General features: G+C 40.9%; 1 protein-coding gene across 1 annotated transcript in view; it reads right to left on the minus strand.

The window, feature by feature from the left end:
* The window catches only part of scap (SREBF chaperone), a 211,039-nt gene that overhangs the window by 133,544 nt on the left and 57,654 nt on the right, over positions 1-19,841 (minus strand). The window contains 1 exon segment of the mRNA XM_084336159.1: positions 9,966-10,166. Coding sequence (XP_084192285.1) covers positions 9,966-10,087 — 122 coding nt within the window. The 5' untranslated portion in view covers positions 10,088-10,166.

Raw genomic sequence — 19,841 nt, forward strand, 5'->3', positions numbered from 1 at the left:
AATCTCAAAATTACTCAATGATTTCCCCCTCAAATTGATCCAGTGCTTGAAAGATGGCACGATATAAGGGCGGCTAAGTGGCGCAGTGAGCAAAGCGCTTGCCACTAGGGCTGACCTTCGAAGCTTTTTTTGGCAATCGAAGCTTCGGGGTCGAGCTTCAATTTTAATTTGAAGCTTCAAAAAAAAAAAAAAAAAAAAAAAAAAAAAAATTATCTTATGTTGTGGGACTTGTACAGCACTTGTCAACTTTGTTGTTTTTAAATGTGCTCTATAAATAAAGAGGATTGGATTAATTAATTAAGTAGCCCCTTTCGTGACTGACGCAGCCAACAAGGTTTCACTCGGCTGTGTGATTTAATTCAAGGTGGATCGCTGTTGTCGTTTGAACAACTTCAGATTTCATGAACTACCAATCCCCCAAATCAAGAATGTTTAAGATGAATGAAGTAAGATTTTGATTATTTGAAATATGGCCTGTGTAGACTAAACTATGCACAGAATTATGTCAGTCTACAAGGTCCGGATTCTACATGGTCCGGCAATGTAGACCTTGTAGACTCCACTACAGACCAATTATCAGTGAATGTTCATGCATTTTTAAGAAGGGCTACATCCACAAAAAAACAAAGAACTCACCAAAACATCTCAGTAGCACCTTATCTAAATGTTCTATTTCATATATGGAGATTCATATTTATTTATGTATTGCATGCATTTTATTTCCTATTTTGTTTATTCATCCCAGTATCTTTCTTTCTTATGTGTGGAATTCTACAAGGCATGTAGGTGTATGTGTTTGAGGATGATATCCTTCAAACAGGCAATAGTGATGATATAATTTGGGCAGTGCTGAGCTGGGTTACTTCCCTCCAGTGTGTGTCCCCCGGCCCCACCAAATGGCCCCATGCACACACACACAATTTTTTTTTTTTAATGTTCGAAGCTTGTGCCATCGAACGAAGCTTCAAAGCTTCGAAGTATTTAAGACAGTCCTACTTGCCACTAACGCAGGAGATGCTGGGTTCGAGCCCAGCTCTCGCCATTGCTTCCGGCTTGGCTGGTCGTTCATACTAATACAATTGGCAGTATTAGGGGGTGGGAAAGCCGGTGGGTGGGGATCGGACGTTGTGGACAGCGACTCCTACAGGTCGGTTGGTACGCCTGTACAGCAGAATCAAGAAGTATCAGGGGCAGCGTGAGCCTCCCACGCGTTACTCCTCGCCACTGAGAGTGCACGCTGTGCAGGTGAAAAGATGCGAAGGCTGCCTCCTAGTGTACCGGAGGGGACACGTGATGCAAGGCTTCGTCCACATTGCAGCCGACCAGTGGGAGGCATGGTCTAACAACGTTCGAGACAGGGAAGGGTAGAATTGGATGATACGAAATTGGGATGGGAGAAAAATTGAAATATGGCGAGAAAAAGTAGATATAAAAAAAAAAAAAAGATGGCACGATATTGAAAAATTACACCGAGGTACCGGTAAATGCATTTCCCTCTGCGTTGGTTATTTAACTGCCTATTTGCTGAGGTTGGGCTCTTGAATAGTTAACCGACCAGTCCAACAAGTTATTGAGAAATTGATTTAAATAGTTTCAGTGTGTCCTCTGAGACAATGACAAAGATGATTAATGATTCACTGTAAGACCTGTCAAAGGAAACTTGTTCAAAGTAGGGTTGGGTGGTGGACTACACTGCATTTCAAGGTAGGCTATACCATCATGGATCTATGCAACAGCATTTCTTTTTATGAATAAAAAAAACTTTACCTTGCAGCAGCATTATTACGATTTTGGGATAGAAACTGGATTAAAAAAAGTAGCCTATACAATTTTTTTATTAAATATCAAAAAAGACTCACATCACACTTAAATATCATAATATCATCAAACGTAAGAAACACATTGTGATAAGACAGCTTTTCCCACAGGTTCTTTGTGCTGGTGGCAAGCTGGTGTGAGGAAACATTATTATTGGAAGTTCTTCTTCCTCATTTTGTTACTACTAACTGTTTTGAAATCATTTTACATGTGTTCTGCATGACAAATGTTCATGAAAATACCTGACCTTTCTGAGACCCCACAAATTTGCTTGGTCAGGCCTTTAGCTTAAAACCCATTTAGACTGGATGCTAGGTATGCGAGTAATGAAATGCGCTGTGATTCGCTAAAATACATGTGGGGGAATGCTTTGGGATTTTATAAAAAAAATAAAAATAAATCATTCAGCGCCAATCACGAATAAAGTTGGGTTATCTCGCCAGCGGTTGAGCGCCAAACCCGAGAAAATTCAGGTTTTGGTCGTTTGATCTTTTTCCTTTGATCCCATTTCTACACAGTCCCCCGGAGCCTCCTAGCATAACGTTGGAATTGCAATGACGATCAAACTCTGCCAGGTGGCAGTATCGCCTACCTTATGAACATCATGGGCCAGCTATTAGTGTGTTAGTACCGGCCCCACCACAGCCCCAAAACAACTAGGTAGTCGTTATGCACATTATGGTAAATTAATGATGTTCAAATAAAAGCCCAAGTTGTAATCTATCAAATGGTTTTCATTTTATATTTCTATCTGCTCCAGAGGCTGAGATATAAAAGGTTTTAGTGAAGATTGACAATTATGAAAATCTTTCCAAAAAACCCTCAGGTTTTAAGAGATTGTGTAGAATAATTGCATAGGTTTTAATAGGCGTTTTGAGCAGGCGTTTTAGGTCTAAATGGGTTAAGAGTCAGTCCTATATTCAAGGAGAAGGGTCCAGCTCTTTGCCAGTAGGTAAAACCAAAAACATAAATTCCATGGTGGTATCCCTTGACCCAGAGAAAGCCTTTTATAGTTTTGAATGGTATTATTAATTTGAGGTTCTTGATCAGCTTCCTCTTGGTAGTATGTTCATAAACTGAGTCAAATTACTTTTAATTATTATTGGGTTAACTTATTCTCTATTAATTTGGAGAGGGGGATATCAAGGGGTGCCAACTCTCACCCCTGTTATTTGCCATGGCTATAGAGCCTCTGGCTGAGGCCATAAGAACTCACCCTGATATTTCTGGTATCAAAACCAAAATAAAAGAGCATTGGAATTCATCATACGCAGATGTGTTTTTTTATAACTAACCCTAGGATCTCCATCTATGCTATATTAGAGGAAATAGAAGATTTTAGCACCTTCTCTGGTTATAGAATTATACTTGGGAAGTTAATCTGGAATTATACCAGTATCTCTTCTATGGTCTCATTAAATGGCTTTAAATACCTAGGAATATGGGTATGATATTGTTTTAATGACCTGGCTAAATTTAATCAACACCCAACGCTAGCAAGAATTAATTGACTTGATCAGATGATCCTCTCTGCCCATATCTTCTCTGGGGCGAATTGCAGTTGTGAAAATGAATGTTCTCCCTAGAATGCTTTATCCTATGTTAATGATACCCAACTTCATCCCAAGCAAAGAAAAATTTAAACTCTTCATAGAGCTATGTCCAAGTTTATCTGGAACATGATCTGGAAGGGTTACAGTAGCTGTTTCCAGTTTTATCATTAGTCCATTCAAATAAAAGATATTTGAGTGGATAATCATAAGACAAGAGCCCACTTAGCTCTGGTTAGATCTGGATGCTAAGGAATGTATGACAGTGTCTTTGCCAAGTCTCCCCTTCTTACGGGGCACAAAACATCTTCACTTACATTCACTTAAGTTGGTCTTGCCCAGTGATTCAGGATTTTTGGAAATCTTTGAAATACTGTATATCTGAGACTCTGTGGGGATGCAGCCTTATAGGCAGTTGCCAGTTTAGATTCCCCTCCCCAAACCTACACTGTTACAAAGAGTTACTTTAGGTTTATATTCCCAGTCCCTAACCCTACAGTGTTATAAAATGTCTCACGAGTCATGTGGTATACTTGTTTAACAATACTACATGAACATAACATACTACAACAACAACAATAATCAACTGTTCCTCAATGGTTTACAAACATACTTGACCTCTTCCCTCTTGAGAGGTTAACTTATGTTTTAAAAAGTAAATGTACTTGTTATCAATATGGGATCCAGTGATCTCATCAGTCCGGCATGCTAGAGTGGCTTGGGCCAAGAGAAACCAGGTTTCAACTGCTGGTATGTGCTTGGTAGTTTCTCCCCTTTGAAGTGTGTTCATGTATGTACATTTATCTAATTAGATAAAACAGATGTATATATTTTTGATTCCCACCCCTAGTGAATAGGTGTTTATGTCTCCTTATGCTACCGACTTTAACACATTGGGCGCCGGGCATTGTGCCCATCTTATACCACTCTCTGCCAGCACTGTAAGCCTATGGAGATGTTTACCTTCTTTGCAGGGCTATAACTTTTTAAATTGTATTGCTATATTGACATTACTATGGCCCATTCAACATCGATTATCTATCGTTCAGGATGTGGCAAACGTTATATTTTTTCATTCATACATTGTTGTGTTACTAGCGTCAAGAATATAAGTGTTTTCAATCTTTTCTGCTGTAATTCCAAAAACAGTAGTTATAGGCCCTGAAGCATAATAGATTATCGATTGGTGTTTCTCTCCTATACACCCTATATTAAAATATTCAAATGTATATGATCGGTATACATTATGCTTCATCATGCGTGAAGGAAAGGGGGGGGGGTCGTTTATAATTCCTTGATCGTCAGTAATGGCTTTATTTACTATGGCTTGATACGTTGATCAGATGGTTTGCAGTGAAATGAATAAACAATCGGGCTGAAAATAACGTTACTGTCCTCTTACCGTTCGCCGATGAGACTGGATGAGAAAGATCCCAATTATTTGACGCCGATCTCCTACATCCATTTCCGGTTTGTATGGCGCAATAAACGCCGAAATCATATAGATTATTGCGTTATGGCAGCGATCCATATGCACTATAGTGTTTGTCTGTAGTCCCGTAGCAAGATATTACTGCCGGAGGAATTTCCTCGACGCACCGATCACAACATCCGGTTTTGAGAGTGTAACTCGCCCGACCATCCACCAGGCGGCGGTATTGAGGCGTTGCAGTCTCATTCAGGGTCCCGCTGGAGCACCGGAGGTTGGCTGGATGAATTATGAATGCCATGGCAAAAAAATGAAATATTGATCTCAAAAACGCTGTACAGCGTTGTTGGCGTTCAACGCATGGCGGGCAATAACGCTGTAAAGCGTTTTTGGCGACCAATGTGTTAAGGGTGACTCAAGATGATACCTGCCACCCTGGTTTCTTACTCCAATAGAAGGTGTTTGTTTTGTACCAGTTTTACTTTCTTTTGTCTGTCTGTCATGTCTTGTTGATTGTCTTTTGTGTGTAATTCTTGTATTTTGTTTATAAAAGACAAATAAAATAATTGAAGAAAGATATAATTTTGCAATCACAGTGCTACTCAACATGTCTACACATGATAGTAGGTGAAACCATGTTTCATGTAGTTTAAGTTTGGTTTCATTCCAATAGCTTGTCAAATTTTTTTTTAACAAGTTTGAATGTGTGGTTGTCGGGGATGGGGAATACCAAATTAGTATAGGCTTTATCGTACCTAACAATCATAACCATAGGAGGTGTGTGTGTGTGTGTGAGAGAGAGAGAGAGAGAGAGAGAGAGAGAGAGAGAGAGACAGAGAGAGAGAGACAGAGACAGAGACAGAGAGAGAGAGAGAGAGAGAGAGAGAGAGAGAGAGAGAGAGAGTGAGTGAGTGAGTGAGTGAGTGAGTGAGTGAGTGAGTGAGTGAGTGAGTGAGTGAGTGAGTGAGTGAGTGAGTGAGTGAGTGTGTGTGTGTGTGAGTGACTAGCTGTCAAAAGGCTAATATGGGGCGACAGTAGCTCGGGAGGTAGAGCAGTCGTCTGGCAATATGGAGGTTCCCAGTTCGATTCCCGCTCCTCCCGGGCAGCGTGTCAAAGTGTCCTTGAGCAAGATACTTAACCCCTAACTGCTCCCGAGGAGCAGGTTGGCGCCTTCAAAATAGAAAGGCCAAAAAATATATAAAGACACAGCCGTACCAGGAAAATAAACGAATTCTCTCACTCATTGTCACCGGCCTTCTCTCCTCGCTCTAAGGGGTACCTCGACAAAGGCCTCTTTTGTCTGGCTCGGGACCCCCCTCCTGACAAACAGATGGAGGGACAGGACGGCCATTCTTTCTGGGTTCACTTTCTCATAGCCCTGTCTGCTCTCTTCCTCACACTAGTCTTCCTTCCCCCCCCCCCCCCCGTCAGTGTTCATTGGCTTGGCCCAGAGCGGCAGGCAGCCGGCCGTTGGGTTGATACTCTATGTGCTGCAGGGGTGCTGTGAGGACAGCGCTTCAGCAGCTGGGAAGCTTTCCCATTGTTCTACAGCTCCTGAAGCCTGGCCAAAAGCGCTCACCTATCACCCTGTTTTGACCAGTGCCTTTGGTGTGTGTGTGTGTGGGGGGGGGGGGGTATCTATAGAGCAAGCATGAGAGAGCAGGAGACTGTAACTAGTCTATTCTGTCCTGTTCTGTAAATGTCCCATCACTTGTCTATTCTGTCCTGTAAATGTCCCATCACTTGTCTATTCTGTCCTGTTCTGTAAATGTCCCATCACTTGTCTATTCTGTCCTGTAAATGTCCCATGACCCATCTCTTGTCTACTGTGTCCTTTTCTGTCAATGTCCCTTCACCTATATACTCTGTCCAGTGCTGTTTACATTTACAGAAACGACGATTGTACGAATGTAAACAGTACATAATAAAAGCAATATTCACAGAAAATTAAACACCAGAGTAAATTTTTTTTTAACTTTTAAAATAATTTAAAGAATCAGCTTAAACAGTTACAGGTAGTCACACAATGGTCTGAAATCATACGTTTAAACATACCAAGGGAAGGGAGAACCTCCTACTTCAGAGAGTTGAGGACATCCCATGAGTTAGAGGCATCAAAGGAAAAAGCTGACTTCCCTAGATCAGAAAAAACTTGAGGGACCCCAAGAACCATCGAGTCATTCGATCGAGTTGAATAGGTATCAATATTCCAATCTAACAGTGAAGAGATATAAACAGGTTGTTTACCAATAAGGGCTTTAAAAATAAATAAATACCAGTGTTTGTTGCGCCTTTCTGCAAGAGAAGGCCAACCCGCCCTATCATACAGGACACAATGGTGAGTATCATATCTGTCACCAGTAATAAACCTAAGAGCTGAGTGATATGCAGAATGCAGAGGTTTAACACTTTGGACGCCAGACCCGATGATAGTCGGGTTAACTCGCCAACCGCCAGACCCGAGTATAGTCGGGTTTTCATCGTTATTTCTTTTATTCGATATTTCCATTCAATACAGGCACACGGACATCTGGGTTAACACGGGGAATCATCCTGAGAATGCCAAAGTGCAATACCGGCCGCATCCACCCAGGTGGCAGTATCGAGCACCCTTTGAAACATTATATCTTGGCCTGTGCGTCAATCAAAAGTATCCGGTCGGATTTCTATTGGTCAGGAAGGGGGGCGGTTATAACGGTCGGATTGAGAAGCGTGAATTGCTCACGGTACATGATGTGTGGCGGATTATGTTGACGACACGATCGACACCAATACTGGGACTCGGGATCAGATAATTGGAATATTCTTTTTGGGGTACATCCTAGTGAAGGTAAGGGCTATATGATATCAATCCTGCTGTGATCCAATCATGACATCACCTCGATCACAAAATGTGTCTGTAACGTTACTCCACAGTGTATGCCGTTGGTGACGATCAAAGCATCAAAAAACGACCCCCCCCCCACCCTTTCATGCATTCATGATGAAACATAATACCGATAATATAGATGTGATTTAGAAATAGTAGCGTGTACAGGCGAGAAATGGCAACGTTTTTAGTGAATTGCACGCATTGCTGCATAGCGTCGTTTTCTGGGATTAGACAGGATTACTCTATATATTACTCTACGATATAGTTGATGTCAAATGGGCCATAGTATTGTATCCATAGGTATAATATAGAATATAGTTATAGCCCTGCAAACACCGCCACGTATTCCTATATTTTAGAGCGTCAGCCTTTTAACACATTGGATGCCACGCCTCTTACTCATCGTTAACCCCTGATGCCACAGGTTAACCCCATGTAAATGGTCACCTTGTTTGTAGAGCTAAATCTATATTCTATATTATAGCCATGGATTCAATACTATAGTAATTTGACACTGGGTTTCTTCCGGTCAAGATGCAAAAAATTTATATTTTTTCCATCCATACGTTCCTGTGTTATACCGTGGTGAATATAAGTATGTTTTAGAGCCGTCTAGGGTAATTCATGAAATGCTGAGTAATAGCACGCAACGTGTACGATATATCGATCTATTATCAATTATCAAATAGGATCGATGAAACGTAAAAAGATCGATTCATATTGAGACACTCTTATTTTGAAAATCCCCTGGTGAGCAATGCATATCCGCCCGGCCGCCACAACAGTAGCTCAGTAGCAGCGTGTGTTAACGTTAGACAGCATTGCTTCAGAGTCCGCCTATTTTGCGACCCGAAATAAGTGCCTGTTGTTTTTTTCCCCACAACGGGTCAAATGCATCTAACATGCTTTGCATCCTCGCCATTCCTTTATGCCCATGTCGCGTTAAATACCGAAATTAACGTTGCGTTAGCGTAAGCTAACTAAGCTAAGCTGATCAGAGCCATATAGAGAGAACAGCAGAGGTCCACTAGGGACTGCATTCTCGAGACAGCGCCACTACCAGGATCTGGCCGGTACTGCACCTTCGGACTCCCACTATGCCTTTTCCAGCCAAAATACAGCTCTGACGGTGAATAGGATAAAAAAATTAAAAAAAAACCAAAAACAGTGAACAGGTGAGGAGGTAGATTGTTTTTCATTTAAATGTCTGGAAGAGCTCAAAAATAAAAATGTCAAATGATATTTCCATTGCCTTTTTTTTGTTGATTTAAATGTTACTGATTGTGTTAAATGGGCATATAATATTGTCTCATATCGATCGCAGGCACCTGAATCGTATCGTATCGTGGCAGACTTTGTGATATCGGAAAATATCGTATCGTTGTCCAAAGAATCGATATCGTATCGTGATGAAACTGGTGATTCCCACCCCTACTTCTTACACACTTTTGATGTGGCCTGTGCTTAGAAGGTACACAACATTATTTTTTTTTATCCACTTTTTCTCCCATTTTTCTATATTTTTCTCCCATCCCAATTTCGTATCATCCAATTCAACCCTCCCCTGTCACGGACGCTGTTTCTTGCCTCCCACAAGCCGGCTGCAATGTGGACTAAGTCATACATAGCACAAGTCCCCTCCGGTACTTGAGGTAACAGCAGTCGCATCTTTTCACCTGCGCAGCTCGATCTCTCAGTGGCGAGGAGTAATGCGTGGGAGGCTCACGCTGCCCCCGACACTTCCTGATTCTACTGCGCAGGCGCACCAACCGACCTGTAGGAGTCGCTGTCCACAACGCCCGATCCCCACCCATCAGTTTCCCACCCCCTAATACGGCCAATGTGTATTAGTACGGACGACCAGCTAAACTGAAAGCAAATGTGGAGCGCTGGGCTCGAACTGACGAGCCCAGCGTCTCCAGCATTTCGTGGCGAGCGCCTTGCCCACTATGCCACATAGCCGCCCTAAGGTACACAACATTATTATAGTAGCTAGCAGCATGTTCTCTCATAGAAAGAAACACAGAAATAGTAATGCTTCACACCCACTCACAAATGTCATAGGCAGAATGTACCCCTGCTCTCTCTACAGAAGAATGATGAGCACAGCTCTGGTATCACAATAATATTCACAAATATTCTTCATATTTCACAAGTAGTGGATTTAAAAGAGGTTTAGAGAGAACGATTTCACCTGTCAATCAAGTCGATGAGTATTTGTTTAATTGACAAGATCCTAAGACTAAGAGAATGTAGTCCACACACACACACACACCCACACACACACACAGCCTACCAGCAGGTGAGGATGCTGGCAGAGGTGAAGAGGATGATGGGTACTGGGTAGGAGGCACACAGCAGGCCGTGGCGATAGAAGGCAGCAGAGATCTTCTCCCGCAGCCGATCGCGCACCGTCATCCTGGGGTGTGGGGTCAGCTGGCGGCCATTAGGGGGCGCTGCGCGGCCGAGGACGGGGCGCCGCGGGGCATCCAGGGACCTGGGGGGATTTAGAAATAATATTCAGACTTTTCTTTATGTTACTTCATTTTATCTTTATATGACTAGTGCTCTAATGCGTCTAGTGATCATACTGCTGAGCTGACCTGTTCTCTCGTTTCATTGTACCATTGACCCGAACACAGATGAACAATACCTCTCAACTGGAGACATCAACAAAATAATAACTTCAAATGGACTGCACATTTTCCATCTGAACATTAACAGCCTAAGACCCAAACTGGCTGAAATCAGACAGATGTTTATTAACGCCAACGGTAAGGCAAACATACTATGAAAACAAAACTTGAGTCAGTAAAAAACCCAGAGATAGAAATAGAAAACTACTCAATCGTCAGAAATGACAGGAACAAGTATGGAGGTGGTGTCTGCATGTACACACAAAGATACCAAATTCATTAACCGTACTGACCTGAATCATAATACAATTGAAACGGTATGTGTTACAAAGGATCAGATTAAACCGAATATATATATATTTGTTGATTGATATATATTGCATAATATTTGTATATCGTTTGATATCCCTTGTATATTCCTTGTACATATACACGGAATATCCCTTTAGCCTAGTACAGACCATAATATTTCATTCTCCTATTGGACAGCGGTCCACAGGCGCCAAGGCCATGCCTCCAAAGTCAGGTTCAAAGTCACCGCCGGGGACATGCCTGGACAAGAATGGTATTGCGCAAGGATATGAGACAGGAATAAAGCTGGTACTAGTTTATTCATCTAAGCGTATAAATACGGCGCAGGTGAATACAGAAGCACTTAGTAACTAAAGTTGAAGCCTCACCCACGATACTACGTGCGGTGAAGTATGGCCTGTTTGGCCCCAGATAGAGCATTGAGACCGCGTGCGAATTAATAACTGAAGTGTCAGAGTTTGGCGCTATACCGTCGAGTGCGACATATTTCTATTAAGTCAGTAATAGTCTATTTGTGTATAGTGTATCGTGCGGCTAAAGTTCTACAGTGACCAGCATCACCAACGTTTTCCTCGTATCAGCTAGAGTGCTTATCCAGGCTGGGCTGCTTTCATGGCGCTTTCACCCGAGGAGCCCTAGACGAGGACCGTGTGGACATGTACACTGGATTATCTACCCGACGACTGCATAGCCCTTTTCGGCTGGATTATATTTGCTTTTGGTCCTGTAATTAATGGAGCGGAGAATCGCCGACGCCCACAAGTGTGTGGGATTTACCCTGTGAGGAGCCACGTCGAGTCTGCCCCTCAGAAGCCTGAGGCAGGCTAGCTTTCTTCCCTGTGGAGCTACAGGCTACGGAGAACAGCTGTATTCGTCTGTGGATCAAGATCTTATTGCACCGTCTCCCGTACTCGGAGTCTCCTTATCATCGTTGACCCAGACTATATTACCGACAGATCCTCTACCCTTGCTGGCTTACAACCGGGGGGACCCTTCCAGTATCTCCCGCTATATTACTAGTGTACCATAGATATAATTCCCTAAGATTCAGGTTGTATGATTACCTCCTGCGTAACCAGAGAATGGACATTCGTTATTGATTTGCCTACGCACATTCCTTTGCCTTATAAGCGCATTCAAAGTGAAGTAAAGAAAGTATATTATGTACCTTTTGCTGCAATAAATACTTAATTACAACTTTGTGTGGAACCGATTTCATTGTGGGGAAGTGTTCATCATTAAGATACCTATGTACTGTATGGCCAGTAGGATGTACATAAAGACGGTAGTGGTTTAATGATACCATACTTATCAATACAGTCAGGGAATTGTACCCCTCAGTTACAGTATGGGTTGAAAGGGCTAAGACTGTAGTCAGCACAATCTACAGACCACCAGAACAGACTTTTATGATACACTTGATGTGTTTAGCTGGGGTTGAAGATGTATAAAAAATTGGGGACTGGAACACGGATATGTGACGTAAAGAAGCACCCGTTTCCAAGTCCTTCAGTAGGTTTTGTGATCTGCACAGTGTCAACCAGCTAATCACCCAACCCACAAGAGTGTGTGATTCAACACAAACTACCATTGATCTCATTCTGACCTCTGACAAGTCCAGGATCTCCAATAAAGGGGTTATAGGATGCGGGTTAAGAAATCATTATATGATATTCTGTACTCGCAAAAAGCTAAAACAAAAGGTTGGCTGTCACAAAACAGTCACATCTAGGGACCTCATAACCTACTCTAGCGAGGCCTTTAACCAAGATCTGGAGAGCCTAGACTGTAGAGCCATATGGAATCTGCGTTCACGGAATTGCGGATTTGAGCAATAAAAATGGAATCAATTGCAAAAAAACAAAAAAAAATTTGTGGGACTTGTACAGCACTTTGTTCAACTTTGTCAGTGCTATAACGTTTAAACCTTTTTAAATCTTAGACAAACAAAACACTTTGCTTTCATGAAATATTGTAAGCCGTCATTTGAGGCTTTATAAAAGCAGCACAATGAACACAAATCTGTCAGTGCCGAGTCCGACCTCATCTTAAATAACAAACAGCATTGCTTGTTGTAGTTAACAAAGAGAGGCAGAGTTGATTTTGCAAAAAAAGATATATATATATATATTTTTTTTTATAATCACATTTAATTTTCATATTCGAATCCCATGCCCATCGAACGAAACTTCAAAGTATTTAAGACAGCCTATTAAATGGAGGGTTATAACATTGCTGATAATAAAAATCATAAGTCTAAACCAGGGGTAGGCAACCCTAGGCACGCGTGCCTGCATAGGCACGCGGGGGCATTTGCATAGACACAGGGGGCAGCACAAAAAAAAAATAATAATAATAAAAAAAAAAAAAAAAAAAAAAATTAATTTTTTTTTTTTTTTTTTTTTTTTTGCTTTGAAATATTATAGTGAACTATTTTGCACTGTTGTCGCATTTATCTTGTTGAAATCCTCCCACAGGTTCTTTTTACTTCCACATATTTAATTGAGACCCTTTATTTGTTTATTATTTCAATTTAGCTGGAAATACATTGCTACATCATTCAGTAACATTTGCAGAGCCTTATAACAAAAACATTATTACGGTCACCATTGTGACCAGTGGGATTAATCAACAAATTATATTATTTATTTTTCTATTTCATTGAACATTGCACATGTTAAAAGCCATTTTTTTACTCAAAATGTGAGTATTACCAAGTCAACTTGTGTTCTTAAAACAATGACAATAAACATAGTTTTATTAGGTTGAAATAATGTGGTTGTGTACTTATTTTTCTGTTAACTTATTATGGATTGAAAACTGAAAACCTTAATGCACAGTAACTGAACTCAATATTTTTAAGTTCTGGTAACTAATCGTTTTTTTTTTACAGTGTAGTCTTGCGATCAATCAAAACTTATTTACACGATATACCTCACATTCACCCTCCATTCACATCCTGGTATTCTCCTGGTGTTCTCCATTAGGTCTGTAGGTGGAGCTATGACAGCACACGTACAGTACACACACCGATGGTGTGTGATGTGTCCAAAAATGAATGGGCAAATGTGAGTGAAATGTTCGCACTGTATGCAGCTGTTTGTCTGCATTGCATTCCCCCCCCCCCAACTCAGATTTAGGGTTGATACAACCATCATAATAATATAGTTAATAATAACAATAACAATAATGATTTAATAATGTAAAAATTATCATTAAAAAGACCTGATTATGAGAAAAAAAAATTACGATGCATGGAATATTGTTGAGGCACACTAGTTACAACTATATTTCAAACAGGCACTCCATGTCAAAAAGGTTTCTGACCCCTGGTCTAAACTATCAAGTCTCCCGTGATTTTATATGACTATATATTAAAAGTATAGGCGGACCATTCCTCGGTTACATGATTATTATTTTCTCCAGTAGTGTGTGTGTATTTTTGGCTAAAGTGGATAGAAAACAGTACTGTGCAAAAGTCTTAGGCACCCAAGAGTTTTTATATAAATTGTCTTAGATGTTAATAAATTTTTTTCTGTATTAGACTACTCTTTTAGAAACGTTTAATTAAATTATTTTTTAAAGCATCTTCATGGTTTAATGCAGACATATGTTGCAGGGACTATTTTAATCGTCATTTTGGCGTGACTATGCTTCAAAGGGTTCAATCAAGCATTTTTAAGGGCTTTAGAGGAAATGTCAAAATATCGTGATGTACATCGTGTATCGTATAGCCAAAAAATATCATGATATCATTTAGAGGCCATATCGCCCAGCCCTATGACCGCTATGAAAACCAGAGAGAAAAAATGCTCTGAACTTCATAAAAGTCAGTCAAAGCTTGCCAAAAGCTCAAACAGTGATCTCCAAGCCCATGTGGTTGAACTCAAACAACAAAGAAACGGACTAAGTAACAATGTAAACACCATGATCAGATCTGCAAAAAAAACTGAGGAAAACAAAAACAAACCCTGTGAACTTTGGAAATTACTCAACAACCAACTAGGCTGCAGTAAAAAACTAAAAGCCAGATTTACAAACATAAACATAAAATACAGAAAACAATCATCACAGACAAGCTGGATGTGGCCAATTACTTAAACATTTTCTTTACAAACATAGCCACAACACTGGTTAACACATTGACCGCCGGACGTCGCTGTGGGTGTATATGGCCGTTTGTGCCTGCGCTTTGTTCAATGGAGAGAATGCCGTGTTTGCGTGTGCTAAAACTATATTAAATATTATAGCTATGGATCTAATAATGTTGTCGATTGTCAGTGAGTTTCTTCTGGTCAACATGCAAAAAACTGATAATTTTTTCATCCGTACATTTCCGTTTTATACCGTGGTGAATATGAGTATAGTTTGAGTGATTCTGAGTAATCCCAGGAAAAGACGCGAAAACAGCCCTTTAGTTAAACAAAAAAGTACAAAAAAATTGCTTTTCATTTATCTATTTATTTTACTGTATTAAAGAATATAAAACGAATTGGCCATAATTGACTGAGCAAACTAATGCTTACTGCTGTAACCTACTAATAACACTTAAGTAAATCTGAAGATTATTATATAGCAGACAGATGTCTTGGAGGATAAGTCGTGGACAACTGTAGCGTGTGCTTGTTTATACATAACCCCTTTCATGACTGTGATGCTTGAATACAGGGGCAGGGCTTGCATCACAGTCATGAAAGGGGCTAGTTTATAGAGCTGGTGGTATGACTTGCTGGCTGAAATACGGACGAGGGAATGAATGAATGAATGAAAACTTTATTAATAGATTGCAGAATGGGTACAATACAGTACGGCTCAATACACACAATTGTTAACACTTTAACTGCCGAAGGTTAAATTCATGATATACCATCCCTTGCCAGCTCTATTTGTCTATGGAGAAGTTCCCCTTCTTTGCAGGGCTATAACTTTTTAAATTCTATTGCTAGATTGCCATTATTAGGGCCCATTCAATGTCCTATATGTATTGTTCAGGGTGTATGAACGTTAAACTTTTTCATTCACATATTCATACTAAAATATGATCTAAAGTATAAGTATGTTTTCATCTCTTTCTGCAGCTTTCTCCAGAACGTGATTTATAGCCCCAAATGCATTATATTGATGATCAAATACAGTTTGGTAGCGATCGGTGCCAGATGAAAAATTTCAAATGGACGTGCTTCTAGAAGTTTCTACGTATCATCTGATGATGACCGGATGGGCGGGGGATCATTTATAATTCCGTGGGCAACGTTATACCATTCGGTAATACTACACGCTAAAACTCACCCCAGTCTCCGCGGGCCGTTGGGCGATCAGCGTGGGGTAGACAGTTTTCCATTATGGGATGTCGAAATACCCGGTCCATTTCCAGGTTGTATAATAGTATATACGTCCAAATAACGTTGTTTATTGAGTTAGGGCGAGCGATCTATTATCGAGTGTTTCAAGATGGAGTCGCGGGAGCTATAGAGAGTGGCCGGAAGTAATATGGGTGATCACCACTTCATCCACATGACTTCCTGTTTGGCGCTTCTGCCGATCGGCCACCAGATGGCGCTCTTGAACCGCTAGAGGGTTGAGAGGAGGCCAGCACTGTGTCTCAGGGCTGCGGAGGAAAAATATGATTTCGATCACAGATTTTTGAAATATTGATATTAAAGACGAGTTAGGGCGTCCTCTGCAACTTTAGCATGGCTAGGAAAGACGCCTGAACACGTTTTCGGCACTTAAAGTGTTAAGGGGATGCAGACCAGAGAAAGATGTTTGTCTTGTTTACATCAGGGTCCCCCATTTTCAATTCATATTGCTAGGTAGCGGGGCTATATTACTTTTAACATGTGCTTAAACCCAGTGTTCTCGACAACGGAGTATGGTCGCAGATCTGCTGCTATAAAAACACATATGGCGTTTGTTATTGCGTTGGCCCGGTCTGAATTAATAGCGAGATGCTTCTTGAATGCAACGGGGAGCTGGGTTTGCACTAGTAGGGCTGGGCGATATGACGATATTATATAAATATCGGGTACAGTTCATTAACGATACACTTTTTCAACGTATCGTGGATATCGTGATGTTTTGCCCAAGAGTATTGTGTTGCGTCAATCTGGTCCACACGATACTCGTTCATATCTCAGCCCGTGCTGAGATATGACCATTCTGCGGTCTGTTAATAAAGTTTTCAATCAGACAGATGTATGGAAAGGCTTTTATTATAACATTCGTTGCAGTAAAATCATTATGCCTCGTTTAGTCATCCTGCGGAGCACTGGTCTCCTACTCGTCGGCCGCGGGGAGCTAATGTTAGTAGCTTTGTTGTTGTCAGCACTCGTCAAAATCAATGGAGGACATTGAGGAAGTCAAAAACTAATAGCGCTTGCCGATTGGTGCTAAGAACAGCAGGGCGGGTGCAAGCGGTGTGACGTAATTGGCAGACTCGACTGTCAATCAAAATTATTCTGTTTTCCGTCAGAATGAATGAATGAAAACTTTATTAACAGATTGCAGAATGGGTACAATACAGTACAGGAGGATGAAGACCAAAAAAAGACTTTCGGCTTTTTTACATAAGGGTCCTCCATTTTCAATTCATCAAAACATTTAGAGACATACAAATATACAGTAGTTTCATAAAAATGCTAAAATGCTATTTATTGATTGATTGATTTAAAACATTAACATATTGCAGAATGGGTACAGTACAGCTCAATAAATACAATTGTTAAGGGGATGCAGACCAGAGAAAGACTTTCGTCTTGTTTACATCAGGGTCCCCCATTTTCAATTCATCATATTTCATATCTAAATCATATAATATCTCATTGCTAAATATATGCAATATATAATCTAATAATCCAATAATCTAAATCTAATATATAATATAAAAATGCTAAATGCATGGGTATTTTATTTTGTCTTTAATGTTAGCTTGCAAACTCAAATACTGTCTTGGTAAGCCTCATAATGAATTGTTTGGGGTAAAAAATAAAAACATTGTGATGTGTATCGTGTATCGCCGAAAGGTCAGAAAATATCGTGATATCATATTTAGGCCATATCGCCCAGCCCAATGCACTAGCATATGTTTCTTCCGTGTACCAGTGATATTCACATTCGGGTGATGCCGTTTCAAATGCGTGATAAAGTTTGCAATAAAGTTGAACAATAACATGGCTCTGGCTTGTCAGTTAGTATTGACTCGCCATACTAAAGCTAATATGCTATGCTGAATTACAGCTCTCGTTCAGTGTAGCTGCGCGCTGCGTGGAATGAACAAACAACATCCGGTTAGTTGTGCACGTTATATTAGGGCCGGGGGGTTTTAAGTTCCGCAAAAAAAGGTTCCATACCGTTGCAATCGCTCGGTGCACAGCGCGTACTGTACCACATTGAGGCGGTACAGTACGTATCCGCGTACCGTTACACCCCTAGTATAGATAGATGTGAAATGTATAGATGTAGCAGTACTGTCTATCTGTATGTCGTGTATGTCATATGTTATGATGAATTGAAAATGGGGGACCCTGATGTAAACAAGACGAAAGTCTTTCTCTGGTCTGAATCCCCTTAACAATTGTGTGTATTGAGCCGTACTGTATTGTACCCATTCTGCAATCTGTTAATAAAGTTTTCAATCAATCAAGTTAACTTTGAACCTCGGTTGTCAAGCCGCGTCAATGTTGTGTATGCATCTGGGTGGGTAGGCATAACAACGGTGTTCACTGTGCCTTTAAGACAGCACGGTGGGCTGGACGACAGGGCTGTGAAATACCGTCAGTGAAATACCGTCAGTGTTGTGGTATCGTCAGTTCGGTTGGTGTGTTGTTGTGCACTGGTTGAGCATGCAATAAAACATATAACCTTACGCAGGGAGCGAAATTAACTTTTTGACTCACCGGCCAGTGGCGGGTAGATGGGAAGAGTCTACCCGCCAAGCATATTTCTTACCTGCCAATTTTTTTTTGATTAAAAAAAAATATATATATATATTTTATATAAAAATTTTTTTTAAATAAAATATATATTATATAATCATACTTGTAGTTGTATTATCTGCGAGACATCGCCACCACGCAATAAGTCAAAATGCTTGCTATCTGCAAACAGCTCCACTGTGTGTATACTTGAGTAGCCTCCAGCTCCAGCAAGGATTCTCCGGCCCTGCAGCTAGACCCTATATTCAGCTAGACCCTACATTCAGCATGCAAGGATTCTCCGGCGATGCAGCTGGACCTATTTATAACGTTACCGTTCTTTTGTCAAATCACATTCAACATGCCCTCAGCTAGAATACGCATTCAATCAATGTTATAAGACATTGATATCAGGAGCTATCTGTAGCTACTGCTAGCCCGGTAGATAACGTTAAGACAATTTAGTTTACTGGGACATATGGATCAACATGAGCTAGCTAAGCTAGCTAACGAGGGACCGGAGGTATTATGCACTCGAGTAGACTATTGCTGGAGCATTTGTTGATATCAGCAGCTATCAGTAGCTAGCCAGCTAGATACCGTTAGACAATGCCTCGTCATGTATTAAACTAAAAGTGAATAGTTGACTGGGTCATTGTTTAAACAGTAACGTTAGCTCTTGGAGGTCCGATATAGACTAGAGCAGATGAAGTAAACAAGCCAAATGATAGCTTCCGATTGGTCATTTGCTTTTTTTCTCATGAAACCAGTCACGTCACTCTACTGTGATTGGACCTAGTGCGATGTGGGACTTGTAGTTTTTTAACGATCTCGCGGCGGAGAAAAAAAAGACGAGCGGCTATAATCTGTACTCGCACAAGAGTATCGTTATGAAGTTATGAACTACACGTCTACACGCCACACGGCGGGCAGCCCTCTAAGTGTCATGCGCCAAAGGTAAAAACAGCCCGCCCCTGGCGGGCGGCGGGCTTTAGTTTCGGTCCCTGACCTTACGTCATAGTCCGGTGCGTTATACATTATACGTTTCTGTTGTGTATCTGTTATTATAGTCATAACAGATACACCTACTGTAGCTAACATGGGGCTGGCTGCTTTGAGCACACACACACAGGGCTAACGTTAGCTAGCAAGCAGCTATAGCTAAAACGCTAACTAGAAGCTAACTACTGTATACAGTTCCAATAGACTAACATACACCTCTGTGATTTAAATGTGTCCTTGCCTTAGACTCGAGGGTTGTACTAGGGTTGGATGCAGTTCCCCGTTGGTCAGTCTGTCTGTTTTCCATCT

This window comes from Notolepis coatsorum (genome assembly GCF_963971535.1).
Source record: "Notolepis coatsorum genome assembly, chromosome: 19".
Taxonomy (NCBI): Eukaryota; Metazoa; Chordata; class Actinopteri; order Aulopiformes; family Paralepididae; genus Notolepis; species Notolepis coatsorum.